The 17,586-nt window shown below is 42.7% G+C and overlaps 1 protein-coding gene across 6 annotated transcripts in view; it reads left to right on the top strand.

Moving 5' to 3' along the window:
* HDAC4 (histone deacetylase 4) overlaps positions 1–17,586 on the top strand; it is a 666,648-nt gene that overhangs the window by 603,216 nt on the left and 45,846 nt on the right. For all 6 annotated transcript variants that reach the window (XM_082260868.1, XM_082260870.1, XM_082260869.1 and 3 more), the window contains 3 exons: positions 10,558–10,676; positions 12,327–12,460; positions 16,284–16,368. In XM_082260868.1, the coding sequence (XP_082116994.1) occupies positions 10,558–10,676; positions 12,327–12,460; positions 16,284–16,368 (338 nt within the window). The remainder of the gene's footprint in view (positions 1–10,557; positions 10,677–12,326; positions 12,461–16,283; positions 16,369–17,586) is intronic.

The raw sequence follows: 17,586 nt of genomic DNA, 5'->3' as shown, positions 1-17,586 counted from the left end.
TGGCAGATCTCATTATTCTTCCTTACCTCCTCCGCACTGAGAGGAAATGGCATAATTTTAAATGTGTCACTGTTTTAAACAAGGTTAGGACTGTATTGTAGGTTAAGTTCTGTAAGCAACACCCTATTTTCTGGCAGTGCCCCTCCTGAGATTAGACTCTGGATCCGCCCCTGGACAGGATCTGACCTGGTGTGGTGGCTGGTCCTCACCAACCTAAGCAAGGGGAAATCTTTTTTGTCTGTGACCTGGAAGGTAGTAACCACAGACACCAGCCTTGTGGGCTGGGGAGCAGCCCTGGAGGGATTCTCTATCCAGTGAAAGTGGTCTCAGGTAGAAAAGGTTTTACCCATCAACATTTTGGAGGTCCAAGCAGCCCGTTTTGCAGTGGTTTCTTGGACAACCAGACTGAGGGGGTGTCCTGTCAGGGTTTAGTCCGACAAAGAGACTCTGGTGGCTTAGATCAACCATCGGGGGAACCAGAAGCCAGTCAGTGCAGAAGGAGATGAACCACATCCTGTCTTGGGCAGAAAGTCCTGTTTTCACCCAGGGGTGGACAACTGGCAGGCAGACTTTCTAAGTCGCCAGCAGTTGTTTCCAGGGGAGTGGTCCCTGCATCCCTAGGTCTTTCAACTGATCTGCCAACGTTGAGGTACTCCTGGTGTGGATCTATTGGCGTCCAGGTTCAACAACATGCTCAACAGCTTTGTTTCCAGAATCAGGGATCCGATTGCGATCGGAACGGATGCCTTGGTTTCAGTTCAACCTGATCTATGCGTTCCCTCCAGTCCAGCTTTGCCACATCTGTTGTGCAGAATTCAGGTGGAGGTGAAGCCGGTGATCCTAGTAACTTCGGCTTGGTTCAGGAGACCTTGGTACGTGGAAATAATAAAATTAGCAGTAGAGATGCCATGGTTGCTTCCATGTCGTCCAGACCTGCTCTCCCAAGGTCCCATATTCCACCCTACTTTACAGTCGCTGAATTTAAAAATTTGGCTATTGAGACCAGAATCTTTAAAGATTGTGGTGTTTCTGGTCCAGCTCTTGCTAGGTTGATAAATGCCAGAAAACATGTCTCTAGGAGAATCTATTGTAGGGTCTGGAGATCCTACATTTCTTGTGGTGAATCTAAGAGTTGTAAGTATGTAATTTCTTCGAATAGGAGTGGACTTGAAGCTGGCATTAGGGACCATTAAGGGGCAGAGCTCCACCTTGTTTGTTTTCTTTCAGAGACCATTAGCAACACACTCCTTGGTGCGGGCTTTTTTGCAAGGTGGGATTCGCACGGTTCCGCCAGTCAAGTCACCCCTATGTCTATGGGACTTAAATCTTAAGCTCTCGGTGCTACAAAAGCAACCCTTTGAGCCTATCAGGCATATTCCCTTGGTTCTCTTGATAAGGAAATTGGTATTTTTGGTTGCCATAACCTCGGCCAGAATGGTGTCGGAATTGGTGGCTCTTTCCTGCAAAGAGCCATTTTTGATCCTTCATCGGGACAGGGTGGTCTTACACCCTCATCCAGCCTTTTTGCCTAAGTTAGTTTCTGGTTTTCATCTAAACCAAGATACTGTTACCTATACTGTTACCTTCCTTTTTTCCGAGTCCTCAGACTACGGAGGAGAAATTGTTGCATTCTCTTGATGTAGTACGAGCAGTCAGTCTATTTAAAAATGTCGGCACTAATTCATAGTACTAGACTGATGCTTTCTTTATCCTGCCAGAAGGGCCTAAGAAAGGCCAAGCGGCAACTAGTTCCACTATTTCCAAGTAAATTCGTCAGGTCATTGCTCCGGCATATGGCTTAAAGGGTAAAATTCCACCCTTTAGGTTAAAAGCTCACTCTACCAGGAGGGTAATTGCATCATCAGGTGTCTATGGCTCAGATTGGCAAAGCTGCTACCCGGTCTTCAGTTCATACATTCTGGAAGTTTTACCAAGTGGATGTTAAAGCCCGAGAAGGGTCTCAGTTTGGAAGTAGCGTACTTCAGGCAGCAGTATAAGCCTTCTCTTTGACCTGGGGCAATTTTGGGGTTACTGTGTCTCTTTCCCTCATCAGTATTGCTTTAGGACCTCCCAGATAGTCATTATTACCGACTCTGTGTCCGTGATGTACGATAATGAAAATAGGGTTTTTCCTTCAACTTACCTGTAAAATCCTTTTCTCGGAGTACATCACGGGACAAAGAGCACCCTCCCCTTTTTTCTGGGATTTTCGTTGCTTGCTTCAAAAACTGAGGTTCTTCCTGTATGGGAGGAGTTATATGGAAGGAACTTCCTGTCTATTGATTGCCAGTGTCTAATCACCTAAAGGTAGCTTATAACCCAGTTAGTCATTATTACCTGCGCTGTGTCCTGTGATGTATTCCAAGAAAAAGATTTTACAGGTAAGTTTAAGGAAAAATCCTATTTTTTGTTTTACTGTAAAATCCATGTCTCTGATGTTCGATGATGGACACAGCACCCACCCCTCTATGGAGTTGGCTTTCTTCTGACACTGCTTGGAACAAAACTGAGTGGCTATAGCCGAGAGTGGGAGTATACACCCAGGGACTGTCCATAGGTGTTGTCAAGTTTTTTTCCTGCCTAGTGTCCTACTCCTGTAGGGGGCAGCATATCCCAACGGTGAAGAAGGTAAAGAGCTGTGTCCATCAATGAACATCAGAGAAATGGATTTTATGGTAAGTCAAAAATCACATTATTTTCTATAGATGCGTTACACACAGAGTGATGTATTTCAAGCATTTCTTTCTTTTAATTTTGATGAATGATGGCGTACAGCTAGTGAAAAACCAAAATTCAGTTTCTCAGAAAATTTGAATATTACATAAGACCAAAAAAAGAAAAGATTTTTAATACGGACATGGTTTGCTTACTAAAAAGTATGTCCATGTACAGTATGCACTCAACACTTGGTCGGGGCTCCTGTTGCATGAATTACTGCATCAATGCGGCACAAGCACAGTGATACCATGATCATTAAACTAGGTATTGGTACTTTTGGCAGTGTGGGCAGGTGCCAAGTCCTGCTGGAAAATGAAATCCACATCTCCGTAAAGCTGGTCAGCAGACGGAAGCATGAAGTGCTCTAGAATTTCCTGGTAGAGGGCTGTGCTGACTTTGGATCAACAGATGACAGGCTCCCCAAATCATCAAAATTAAAAGAAAAATGCTTGAAATATATCAAACTGTGTGTAACGCATCTAAAGAAAATATGAGTTTAACTTTTTGAATTTAAATAATAAAACTAATTAACTTTTAGATGATACTCTAACTTTGAGATGTGTGTGTGTGTATATGTATGTGTGTGTGTGTGTATATATATATATATATATATATATATATATACACGCATACATACAGTGCCTTGAAAAAGCATTCACACTCCTTGTAATTTTCCACATTTTGTCATGTTACAACCAAAAACGTAAATGTATTTTATTGGGATTTTATATAATAGACCAACACAAAGTGGCACATAATTGTAAAGTGGAAGGAAAATGATAAAAGGTTTTCAACATTTTTTACAAATATCTGAAAAGTGTGGTGTGCATTTGTATTCGGCCTCCCTGTGTCAATACTTTTTAGAACCACCTTTCGCTGCATGTCTTTTTGGGTATGTCTCTACCAGCTTTGCACATCTAGAGAGTGAAATTTGTGCTCTTTCTTCTTTGAAAAATAGCCCAAGCTCTGTCAGATTGAATGGAGAGCATCTGTGAACAGCAATTTTCAAGTCTTGCCACAGATTCTCAAATGGATTTAGGTCTGGACTTTGACTGAGCCATTATAACACAAGAATATGCTTTGATCTAAACCATTTCATTGTATCTCTGGCTGTATGTTTAGGGTCATTGTCCTCCTGGAAGGTGAACCTCCGCCCCAGTCTCAAGTCTTTTTCAGACTCTTAACAGGTTCTAAGATTGCTCTGTTTTTTTTTACTTTATCCATCTTCCCATCAACTCTGACTAGCTTCCCTGTCCCTGTTGAAGAAAAGCATCCCCACAACATGATGCTGCCACCACCATGTTTCCAGGTTGGGGATGATGTGTTCTGGGCAGGGATTGGCACAGACCAAGGATGTGGCGGACATTTTCCAAAGTACAGACCTTAGTGAAGGACACCAAGGTACATTTCAAATTAAAACCATCAAAAAACATTCTGCTCTCTAGCGCAAGCAAGGGCAGGTCCCCCGTCATAGATCCCCCTTTAGCACAGGCGAGGGCAGGTCCCCCACCATAGATTCCCCTTTAGAACAGGCCAGGCTAGGTTCCCCCATATACATCCCCCTTTAAAACAGACCAGGGCAGGTCCCCTATAGATCCCCCTATAGAGCAGGCCAGGGTCCACTGACCCCCATATAGATTTCCCTTAGAGCAGGCAAGGGTCTTCCCCTCCCATATAGATCCCCCTTAGAGCAGACCAGGGTCCCCCTCCAATTATAGATCCCCCTTAGAGCAGGCTAGGGTCTTCCCCCTCCCATTATAGATCCCCCTTAGAGCAGGCCAGGGTCCCCCTCCCATTATAGATCCCCTTAGAGCAGGCCAGGGTCTTCCCCTCCCCATTATAGACCCCCCTTAGAGCAGGCCAGGGTCCCCCTCCCATTATAGAGACCCCTTAGAGAAGGCCAGGGTCCCCCTCCCATTATAGATCCCCTTAGAGCAGGGCAGGTCCCTCCCCCATAGAAAAGATCTGATTCCCTTAGTGACACTGTCTCTTGACTTCAAGACAGTTGTCTACTTACTTCGCCTACCTTATGCTGTCTCTGGAGTCCTCCGTTCCGGCCTCTCTCTCCAGTGACACAGTCCCTAGTCCAGTCCTCTGACTCCCTGAGTCCCCACTGCTGCAAAAAGAATTTGTTTTTCCAAAGTCTAAATCTTCCCTCCTTGGCTCCTCAATCCAGTTCTCCCGAGCTTTGGTGGCGGCGCTGCACTGCACAGTCAGTAGAATAGTCCTCAAGTCCCTCCCCCAGCCAGAGATCACTCCGCAGCCGCGCAGTCACGCAGGCAGGTGTCTCTCGCCACCACCACTCAAGTCCTGTTGGCGGCACCGGCCTGATAGAGCTGCTAAGGGAGGCCGGAGGAGGCGCCGGAGAGGCCCTGCCCCCGAGCCCTCGCAGGCATTGGGCGGGGATTGTGACGAGTCTCTCAGAGAGACAGAGTGAGGAAAAGTTAAGTCAGCAGCGGCGAGCCGCACAGCGGACCCGGCAAGGACCGTTCACGGACACCAGTGTCCATGAGCGGACACCTTACCGACCCCTGGTTCAGGGTGATGTGCAGTGTTCATTTTCGGCCACACATAGCGTTTTACTTTTAAACCAAAAACTTAAAAATTTTGGTCTCATATCACCAGAGCACCTTCTTCCACATGTTTTCTGTGTCCCCCCACATGGCTTCTCGAAAACTGCAAAGGGGACTTTCTCATGGCTTTCTTTCAACAATGGCTTTCTTCTTGCCACTCTTCCATAAAGGCCAGATTTGTGGAGTGTATAATTAATAGTTGTCCTGTGGACAGATTCTCCCACCTAAGCTGTGGATCTCTGCAGCTCCAGAGTTACCATGGGTCTTTAGGCTGCTTCTCTAAATAATGCTCTCCTTGCTTGGCCTGTCCATTTAGCTGGATGGCCATGTCTTGGTAGGTTTTCAGTTGTGCCGTACTCTTTCCATTTTCAGATGATGGATTGAGCAGTGCTCCTTCATAATCAAAGCTTGGGTTTTTTTTTTAACCTAATCCTGCTTTAAACTTCTCCACAACTTTATCCCTGACCTGTCTGGTGCGTTCCTTGGCATTCATGATGCTGTTTGTTCACTGAAGATCTCTTAAAAACCTCTGAGGGCTTCACAGAACAGCTGTATTCATACTGAGATTAAATTACACACAGGTGACTTCTGAAGGCAATAGATTTTAGTTAGGGGTTTCAGAGTAAAAGGGGCTTAATACAAATGCAAACAATTTGTAAAAAATGTTGAAAACCATTTATCATTCTCCTTCCACTTCTCAATTATGTGCCATTTTGTGTTAGTCTATCACATAAAATCCCAAGAAAATACATTTACCTTTTTGGTTGCAAGATGACAAAAAGGGGTATGAATACTTTTTCAAGGTACTGTATGTGTGTATGTATGTATATGTATGTGTATATGTATATATATATATATATATATATATATATATATAATATACAGTGGTGATCGAAAGTTTGGGCACCCCAGGAGGTAACCATTTGTATCAATGTGCATAAAGAAGCCAAGGAAAGATGGAAAAATCTCCAAAAGGCATCAAATTACAGATTGGACATTCTTATAATATGTCAACAAAAGTTAGATTTTATTTCCATCATTTATACTTTCAAAATAACAGAAAACAAAAAAATGGCGTCTGCAAAAGTTTGGGCACCCTGCAGAGTTAATATCTTTACTGCCCCCTTTGGCAAGTATCACAGTTTGTAAATGTTTTTTGTAGCCAGCCAAGAGTCTTTCAATTCTTGTTTGAGGTATCTTTGCCCATTCTTCCTTAATAAGGTCTTCCAGTTCTTTGAGATTTCTGGGCTGTCTGTCACGCACTGCTCTTTTAAGGTGGAAATCGGTCCGTTCCCATCCGATTTCCCCCATAGAGATGCATGGGGAACTGACAGCTGTGTCTCCGCACACAGCACGGAGACACAGCTGTCATCCTCCTGCTCAGCGGGGGATCGGCGGATCGATCCCCCGCTGAGAAAAATGGACTCCGTCCGACGGACGGAGTGTGTGAAAGGAGCCTTAGGGTCCATGTACACGGGACGCTGGAAATGGCCGTTTAGGAGCAGTTGGGCGTTTTTTTTTCAGAAGCCCCTGAACGCAGCTCTATGTTATCTTATCTGTCCATGTACACATGGTCGTTTACAGTCATTTGCAGGCAGTTGCGTTCAGGGACTTTTTTTAGAACGCAATTATTTGCGTTCGAACGTGTGTTTCCCGGCGTTTCAAACGCAGAAACGCGGCCGAACGTGACTAAACGTGACTGAACGTGATGAACCTACGTTCAGCCACGTTATAAGTATTTTTTTTTTCTTCCATTCAAAATCAATGGTTCCCTATGGGAGCCTATTGATTTGAATGGAAGTCGCACCGCAAGTCGGATCCGACTTGCGGCGCGACCTGCACTGTGAGAATCTTGAGGGGGAACTCCACGCCAAAAATGGGAAAAAAAATGCGTGGGGGTCCCCCCCAGGTTCCAAACCAGGCCCTTCGGGTCCGTTATGGAATTTGAGGGTAGCCCCACGCCGAAAAAACGGCATGGGGTTCCCCCCGAAATCCATACCAGACCCTTATCCGAGCATGCAGCGCGGCAGGCCAGGAAGGGGGAGGGGACGAGCGAGCGGCCACATAAAAGGCAGTGTATGGAAATAACGACAGGAGACGTTTTGGAAAGTTTATTAAAAATCTTCATCCGGCTCTTCTTGTCTTCTCTCCGGGGTCTTCTGCTCTTTTGCTGTCCGCCCTTCTTGTGTTCTCCTCTCTGGGGTCTTCTGCTCTTTTGCTGTCCGCTCCTCTCTTCTTTTCTTCTCCTCTCCGGTCTTCTGCTCTTTTGCTGCCGGCTCTTCTTCTTCCTCCGGTCCTCCGACGACGACATCTCCGGTGATTATGCCGGTCTCTGCAGCTTATTATATAGCCATTAGGGGCGTGGCCCCCGATGACGTCATCAGGAGGCCCCGCCCCCTCATGTCACAGATGACGTCATCTCTGACATGAGGGGGCGGGGCCTCCCGATGACGTCATCGGGGGCCACGCCCCTAATGGCTATATAATAAGCTGCAGAGACCGGCATAATCACCGGAGACGTCGTCGGAGGAGGACCGGAGGCAGAAAAACGCTGCTAAAAGCAACGTGGCCAAACGTGCAATAACGCAAATGGAAAAAGCTACTGAAAGCACGTTTAACAGCTGCTTTTTCCCGGCGTCAGAAATAGCTTTGCAGGACGTTTTTCCTAACGTCCCGTGTACATGGAGCCTTAGAGTGGCCAGCCTAAGGCATACCTGTGCAATAATCATGTTGTATAATCAGCATCTTGCTATGCCACACCTGTGAGTTGAATGGATTATGTTGGCAAAGGAGAGATTTGTGAACAATATTTGAGAGAAATAGGCCTTTTGTGTAAATAGAAAAAGCATTAGATCTTTGAGTTCAGCTCATAAAAAAAATATGGGAAAAACAAAAGTGTTGCGTTTATAATTTTGATCAGTGTATATTACTGAACAAACATTTTAGACGGGTGTGAAAAATGCTGGAGATTAGGAAAGCTGTCAGAAATGGAAGTGTCAATAGTTTATTTTTATCAATTACCAAAGTGGAAAGTTAATAGACAGAAGAGAAATCCAAATTAATATTTGGTGTGACTTCCCTTTGCCTTCAAAACCGCATCCACTCTTCTAGGTACACTTGGCAGGTAGGTTGTTCAAGACATCCTGGAGAATGAACCACAGATGCTTTCTTTATGTATTCCCAGACAGACCTCGATGGTGTTGAGATCAGGGCTCTGTGGGAGCCTAACCACACTATGTGTGTGTGTAAATATATATATATATATATATATATATATATATACACACACAGTGCCTTGCGAAAGTATTCACCCCCCTTGAGCTTTTCGACCTTTTGCCACATTTCAGGCTTCAAACATAAAGATATAAAACTGTAATTTGTAACAACAAGTGGGACACAATCATGAAGTGGAACGAAATTTATTGGATATTTCAAACTTTTTTAACAAATAAAAAACTGAAAAATTGGGCGTGCAAAATTATTCAGCCCCTTTACTTTCAGTGCAGCAAACTCTCTCCAGAAGTTCAGTAAGGATCTCTGAATGATCCAATGTTGACCACCTGTGTGTAATCAAGTCTCTGTATAAATGCACCTGCACTGTGATAGTCTCAGAGGTCCGTTTAAAGCGCAGAGAGCATCATGAAGAACAAGGAACACACCAGGCAGGTCCGAGATACTGTTGTGGAGAAGTTTAAAGCCGGATTTGGATACAAAAAGATTTCCCAAGCTTTAAACATCCCAAGGAGCACTGTGCAAGCGATAATATTGAAATGGAAGGAGTATCAGACCACTGCAAATCTACGAAGACCTGGCCGTCCCTCTAAACGTTCAGCTCATACAAGGAGAAGACTGATCAGAGATGCAGCCAAGAGGCCCATGATCACTCTGGATGAACTGCAGAGATCTACAGCTGAGGTGGGAGACTCTGTCCATAGGACAACAATCAGTCGTATACTGCACAAATCTGGCCTTTATGAAAGAGTGGCAAGAAGAAATTTCTTAAAGATATCCATAAAAAGTGTAGTTTAAAGTTTGCCACAAGCCACCTGGGAGACGCACCAAACATGTGGAAGAAGGTGCTCTGGTCAGATGAAACCAAAATCGAACTTTTTGGCAACAATGCAAAACGTTATGTTTTGCGTAAAAGCAACACAGCTCATCACCCTGAACACACTATCCCCACTGTCAAACATAGTGGTGGCAAATTCATGGTTTGGGCCTGCTTTTCTTCAGCAGGGACAGGGAAGATGGTTAAAATTGATGGGAAGATGGATGGAGCCAAATACAGGACCATTCTGGAAGAAAACCTGATGGAGTCTGCAAAAGACCTGAGACTGGGACGGAGATTTGTCTTTCAACAAGACAATGATCCAAAACATAAAGCAAAATTTACAATGGAATGGTTCACAAATAAACATATCCAGGTGTTAGAATGGCCAAGTCAAAGTCCAGACCTGAATCCAATCGAGAATCTGTGGAAAGAACTGAAAACTGCTGTTCACAAACGCTCTCCATCCAACCTCACTGAGCTCGAGCTGTTGTGCAAGGAGGAATGGGGAAAAATTTCAGTCTCTCGATGTGCAAAACTGATAGAGACAAACCCCAAGCGACTTACAGCTGTAATCGCAGCAAAAGGGGGAGTTACAAAGTATTAACTTAAGGGGGCTGAATAATTTTGCACGCCCAATTTTTTAGTTTTTTATTTGTTAAAAAAGTTTGAAATATCCAATAAATTTCGTTTCACCATGATTGTGTCCCACTTGTTGTTGATTCTTCACAAATAATTACAGTTTTATATCTTTATGTTTGAAGCCTGAAATGTGGCAAAAGGTCGAAAAGTTCAAGGGGGCCGAATACTTTCGCAAGGCACTGTGTGTGTGTGTATATATATATATTTTTTTTTTTTTTTTTACAGTATTTATAAAATACAGGGCATCTCCCATTTCTATCCTGAGTAAATGAGTTTGGTACATAACTATAATTTTTAACATTTTGGTTCACAGTTAAGTTATTGCATACCCATAGGTAACTACCTTACAAGCAGGAATTATTGGTTTGTTGAATTTCATCTTCACATCTGTAGAGATGCCTAACTTTTTAGATCCACTGTAAGTGTATTGCTTCCTCAGATTGCTTATTTTTATGCATCTTTCCAGGACTGCTGTTTAGATTGTGGTTATTTTATTGTAGGGATTTTTCTCCAAATTTGTATTTTTTTTTTTAAAATAATACTAGAGTGAAAACTTTATTGTTTTTCTCCACCTAGGACCGTGGTGCTACCGATAGCTCGTGAGTTTTCTCCAGATGTTGTTTTGGTGTCTGCGGGGTTTGATGCTGTGGAAGGACACCCCTCTCCACTAGGGGGATATAAAGTATCAGCCAAATGTAAGTGCAAATGCATGAAATAGCCCATCATATTGAAACTGTCTTCATATTGGTGTAGATTTACAATAACTTTGTGCTCTAAAATCGATAATGTAAGATTTGTCACCAAGATAAGAATATTTAGACATGCAGTCCAATTTAAAAAAAAAAAAAAAAAGTTTTGTCCACTTTTAGTGTCAGGAGATTACTCATGTTCTATTTTTAGTTGATGAATGGCTATTAGTCAAACACATCCAAGCAGTTTAATGCCCATTTCTAATCAGTAATGTTGTTCAGTGCTTTTTTTTTTGTGCAAAATGACTTTTCAGTTTTTTTTTTCAATTCAGTAGAAGGTGTATTAAAAACATTTGCGGGGGGGGGGGGATAACTATGATTAAAGTTTTGTGTGTTTTATTTATTTTTTATTGCTTATTTAAAATAAAAATAAAAAAACTTTGGTTACAGCAGAGATTGGTAGATCAGCTCTGTCTTGCTAAAAGGTTGCTGCCAGCAAATGCATTCTTTTTTATGCTAAGCTAGGCAGTGTTCTTTCTAAAAGAATGGATTGATTCCTTTACCTGAGTTCACTCCTGGAGCTGTGTCTGAGTGCCATTTTGACATGATTGTGTGGCAGAAGTTTGCAACTTTAGTCCATTTATTAACTTGCCATGACATAAATGGCTTAATTGCACAAAAAATCCTGTATCTGAGTTGGCTTTGCTCCATCAGCTCCATCTGCTGCCTGCATCTTCCTCAATGTGCCATAGTGCATCCAGTGATGTTGCATTGTCCGGCACTAGGCTCTAGTCTTCAGAATTTCAGATGCCAAGAATATACATTGCATTGCATATGCACCGCAGGCAGTATAAATTTGGTAGCAAAAAGGCAAAGGAGTTTTTGGGCAAAACATATAAACCCTTTGCTAGCAAAAATCTCTGCCTACTAGCAATTTTTTTGGGTGCTTGAAGTGGTTGTTGGCTGCTTTTATGTTATCTAAACTAGGTATGGTTTTTGTAAGAGTATATTTTAATGAATACCTGTTTACATGTAAGTGTTGGTATATTGTCTATAATCTATGAAATGTGATGCACAAAAAATGCAAAAGCAGTCTATATACAGGTTAAGGTAAAGAACCTGCTTGACTACCAGGCAGCTAACCTTTTCAGAGTGGTATCAACATTAGCAGCCAGTGCATTTCTTTAAAATGCATATGCATTTCCATGTTTCCTGTCTACTTTTCAGAATTGTGGAATTGCTCCTTCCTACTGATTCACTGTGATGCTACATTGTTTAAAAAGTTTGGAAACACATATGTTCAGAGATGGCCTTGACACAAAACACATTTATGTTAATTTTTATAAGGAAGTTCTAATGAGATTTCTAAGCAAAAAATAGAAAGCACTGGAAAATTTATTGGACTCTACAAAAACTGCAGAAAATGTTACATTACAATTATAGGTGGAAACTGTTAGACAAACTCATCTCCATAGGGCCTAATAGTCACAATCTGCTGTGATTTCCTCATGCAAGCTGGTTTTCCGATTGCGGAGTTGTTGCCAATTGCAAACAATCAGATTTCATTTTAAAAGGGAATCTGGTTGCACATTTTTTGCCCAGAACTCAGATTACTCACCATGCCAACCTTTTGATCTTTCATTTTATTTTTGTAAGGTTTTGGATATCTGACAAAGCAGCTTATGGAGTTGGCTGGAGGTCGTGTTATTCTAGCACTTGAGGGAGGTCATGATTTAACAGCAATTTGTGATGCTTCTGAATCTTGCGTATCTGCTCTCCTAGGTAACGAGGTAAGAGCAACATAAAGGTTTTTTTTCAGTGTGTTAACTGACAGGGTCTGTCTGTCAACTATTTTAAAGTCCAGCTTTAGGCCTTTTTTTTTTAATTTTTTTTTTATTTAAATTGGGTCTTCGGGCAAGATACAAAAATGATTTAAAAAGAATCCGCTCAAACTGCAACACTTGTCTTCAGTTTTACCTGCAGTTCTTTTTATTCGCCACTAGATTCCCCTAGTCTTCCAGATTGAATGACACCCCAGTATCATTAAACCCAGAAGACTGAGGAATATCAGTGAATGAGCTTTATGACACCCCTGGCTGGAGGAGAGTGCAGAGGAAGATCCATCTTTGTTGGCTAGAAAAACATAACATTGCGAGGGTCCCCTTGGGGGCAATGGGAATGGTTGGGGGGCTGATCATGGAGCTGGACAGTAAATCAATTATTTAATTGATGCTACAGCAGCAGACCCAACCATTCACAGATTTGGCCTTACTGTATATTTATGTGACCAGGGCTGAAAAATGCAGCAATCTAGTTCTGGAGCTTTTGATATGTGGTCAAATACTTGTCACTAGCAGTAGCTGTACTTGCTTTATACAATTAGCAGTTATACTTTTGTCTGCAGTAAACAGCATGTGTGTTTGAATATTTTATCTTTGTTCATGAAAACTTGTATTTGGGAAAACATTTTTTCTCTGTCGCTCATTGACAGACGTAGTCCTCTTTGATTCACATCAATTGGGTTATGCTGCCTCCGCAGGAGTAGGACTAGGCAGAAAGAAAAAACGTTCTGGCTCCACCCTAGGGGCAGTCCCAGAGGGTATATCCTCTTCCTGTCTGCTACAGAGAATCAGTTTTTTTCTGTCTAGAGGGGTTGCCTGTTTCTGCCGCGACCATCTTTAGATGGATCAGACAGACGGTGGTATAGGCTTATTCTATCTAAGGGTCGGGATCCCCCGTTCCCTGGTAAGGCGCATTCTACTCGGGCGCTTAGTGTTTCCTGGACCTTCCGCCATCAGGCGTCAGTGGTTCAGGTTTTCAAGGCGACTGCCTAGTCGTCGGTTCATACCTTTACAAGATTGTATAAGGTTTATGTGAGGGCATCGTCAGATGCCTCTTCTGGCCGCAAGGTTCCTGCAGGCCGCTGTTTGAGGAGACTGTTGGTCTACCTCGAGGGTTTGTTGGGTAGGTCTCATCTGTTTGCTCGATGAGTCCCTTGATACTTCTGGTTGGCTTCGGTTGGGCCTTCTAGATTGGATTTTGATTTCTGTCAATCCCACCCCTCATTTGTGGCACTGCTTCTGGATGTCCCAATTGATGTGAATCAAAGAGGACTACGTCTGTCAATGAGCGACAGAGAAAATTGGATTTTTGTAAGATCTTACCGTAAAATCCTTTTCTCTTAGCTCATTGACAGACGTAGTACCCGCCCCTCTATCATTGAGTTGGGTTGGGTTAAATTCTCTGACACTGCTTCGTAACAGAACTGATTCTCTGTAGCAGACAGGAAGAGGATATACCCTCTGGGACTGCCCCTAGGGTGGAGCCAGAACGTTTTTTCTTTCTGCCTAGTCCTACTCCTGCGGAGGCAGCATAACCCAATTGATGTGAATCAAAGAGGACTACGTCTGTCAATGAGCTAAGAGAAAAGGATTTTACGGTAAGATCTTACAAAAATCCAATTTTTAGTATATTTTTGAGTGCTAGTTAAAACTGGATTACTGTGAGCCATTTCTGTGCAGGGAGGAACATAGTGGTACAGAAACAACTACAGAGTATGCTTGAGCCAAAGACCAGCATTTATTCAGTACATCTTTACAATAAGTGCACACTTTCCCATGTTGTATTCCTGTATTTACCCTGCAAGTACAAAAGCATACCTGTTGATATGCCCAATATACACTCTGTTCTTAATTTCTACTTGTGGACTGACCACATGTGCCTTTTCTGGACTTAAATCACAAGAAATGTCAGCCCTGCTCACTTGATTTGTTAAACTATACAGTCCCTCTCCCCATTATGACAACATAAGAATTAGTGTTTGCAAACCTAAAAATAAAAACCCTGGTACTTTATCTTTAATGTTGTACTTGATTTTTAATATTACTATTTTATTAGTGCCTGCTGTTGTTGTTCTACTGTCTGGTTGATCCTGCCCATGCCCCTCCTCCTGATGGCAAACTGACCACACTAAACATGGCTGCCCATTCATTCATACTAGCGTGGTCAGAATACATCTGTCATCCCACACTTAGATACAGGCATGCTGTGTTATCATACAGCGTGCCTGTATCTTCTGCAGTCAATGCAAACAAAACCCCACTGTCCACCCCTCCAGCCTTGATTGACAGCAGCTTGCCCTATAGCTGCTCCTCCTCCTTTCTGAAGCTGCCTCCCAGACATGTAGGCCCCACTCTATACACGTCCACCGGCGGGTCATGGGATCACTCTTGATTTCTGAGTGGTTCACAGACTGGCTGGAGGGCATTTAAAGAGCTGGGCAGACACGTCTGACATCACAGAGAGAAGAGGAGCAGCTGGAGCTGCTCTATACACCCACCGGCAGAGCCATGAATTGCTCAGGAATTAGCAGCGATTACGTGACCTGCACTTTACAAGACAAAACATTTTTTTTTATTTAACTTTGGAATGAGTATATTTAGCAATTTAAAATATTTTACTATCACTGACATTTACAACTGCTTTAAGTGTTTTGTAGCCCAAAATAAAAAATGAGAGGACTGATTAGGCATATTTTACAGAACAAAAGTAAGAAAGATATAAGTTGCACTAAAAATAATGAATGTTCATGAAGATCGAGAAACAATCCGTGAAATGGTAAAAAATTTCTTGATGTGATGAAAACCACTCTCATAGGTAGGCACTAATAACACCTCCACCACCATCACCACCAAAGGATGAAAAGGTCTCTTACCAGCTCACATTGACCCCCGTTACCGGAGGTCAGTAACACTTGTGGCTTAATACCCAGCCGGGGCCTTTAAGAGATCCAGGGTCCTCCTATGTCTTCACACATTGATAACCCATCAATAGCATTATAGGTAAACCCTCCCCAGCAGTTCAGCAAATTCCCAGTGAGCAGATCCCAGATCCCTTCCTGGTGGGGGGAATCAGATTTGGGGCTGCCTTCCTAAAAACAGCCCCACATCTTATTCCCCCCACCAGGAGGGGATCCAGGGATCTGCTCACTGGGACTTTGCTGAGCTGCTAGGGAGGGTTTACCTATGATATCGTTGGGTTATCGATGTATGGAGACATGGGAGGACCCTGGATCTCTTAAAGGCCCCAGCTGGGTATTAAGCCACAAGTTTTACCGACCTTGGTAAGGGGTCAATGTGAGCTAGTAAGATATCATGTCAGCCTTTGGTGGTGGTGTTATTAGTGCCCATATTTGGTGACAGAGAGTGTTTTTCATCATATCATGGATTTTTTTTACCATTTCACTCATGGATTGTTTCTCGATCTTTATTGACACTCATTATTTTTAGCGCAACTTATATCTTTCTTATTTTTGCATTCTGTATATCTCACAGATTAGTTGCTGCTAGCTTTGTTTCATTTATTTGTATCAACACTAGCATGGTATTTTTTATTTTATTTTAATATTTTACAGAGCAGTAATGTATTTAATGACAGTGTCCAAAAACTTTGAGACCGCTATAACAAAACTTTGTCAGTATATATTTTGAACAAAAGGGAGCAAATAAGAGAAGTTAATTGTTGTGTTTAAATACAATTAAAAGCACAGACAATTGCATTTGCTCTGGTTTTTGTATGTTAATGGACTTGCTTCTGTGTGTTTCTCCCTTACAGCTAGAGCCGATTTCAGAGTCTGTGTTACAGCAGAGACCAAATAGCAATGCAGTGAACTCTTTGGAAAAAGTTATTCAGATACACAGTAGGTATTGAAGCGAGTGCCTTAACTTACAGTAATGAAAATGGTCTGCATTTTATGTCCACCAAAGGATACTTTGTTCCGTACACTCCCCTGCTCCTTTTTTCAGCTGCCCAGAACCAACGAATCGTCCATGTAAGCTAAAAGGCAACGGACTCCCTGTGTGTGAGAGCTTTCACAATAGTGAAACGCATGCTCCTCATAACCCGCAATTTTCTATGGATACTGCTGTTCACTGGGAAAGCAAAGCTAAATAAGCTTTTTTTTTTTTTTTTAGCTAAAATTAAAAAAGAAGTTATACTTTCCTGCTGTGTGCAACGCTATTGCACAGAGAGATCCCATACCAACACTTTGGCTGTCCACACAGCCTTCCTCCGGGTGCCTCCTTAGTAAGCCATGTGTTATAGGGGCACCAGTGCATGCGCCCTCCTGAGTTGGGCTTTGTGTGTCCATAAAAACACACAGCACTGGTAAGCCAAACCCTGATTCCTCCTTACAGGAGTTTGGCAGCAACAGGAGCATTTGGCTTTTAAAGCTCTCATTGTCTCATGTGAGAGCAGGAAGTGAGAGTAGCAGGGCTGCAGCTGGGATAGTGCTGGATAGGTGACAGGACTCGGGTAAGTGTTTAGGGATGGGGGGAGCCTAGAATAGGTAGATAGCGGGGTTCTTTTTTATTACCTTAATGAACTCCGGCAGAAACTTTGTTTTTTCTATGAAAGTGCTGGTGGTTTAATACCTTCAGCAAAGATCTTGTTCATTTTTTCCCCCAGAAATATATACCACTTGTGTCTAATAGAACTCAAAAGATAGGGTGCCAGTCATAGTAACAAGATATACAACAGAAGCAAAATGGATGGGACTTTGAGGCACCAATAGTCAAAAAGACGGAGATATATATATATATATATATATATATATATATATATATATATATATATATATATAAAAATACAACATTTCTCTTACGTCCTGTGACAGTCGCTGCCCACTCATACAGTCTTCACAAATGAGTATTGACTTCCTCTCCACAGGAGTAGCTAGGCATAAGACTTGTTAAAAACAAAAGCATTTAACATAGACACACCCATGGGGGCTGTCCCACTGGTCAATACCCCCCTGCAATAAGCCATCCCAACTCAGTTTGTCTTCTGCCTAGCGTTAGGAGTAGATAGGCTTCCCTGTGCTGGGGCTACAATCTCAGCCATGTGTTTGCCCTGGCAT

Source organism: Pelophylax lessonae, assembly GCF_965119305.1.
Source record: "Pelophylax lessonae genome assembly, chromosome: 6".
Taxonomy (NCBI): domain Eukaryota; kingdom Metazoa; phylum Chordata; class Amphibia; order Anura; family Ranidae; genus Pelophylax; species Pelophylax lessonae.
Note: the sequence above shows the minus strand (reverse complement) of the source record. Positions and strands in the feature narration are given on the sequence as shown.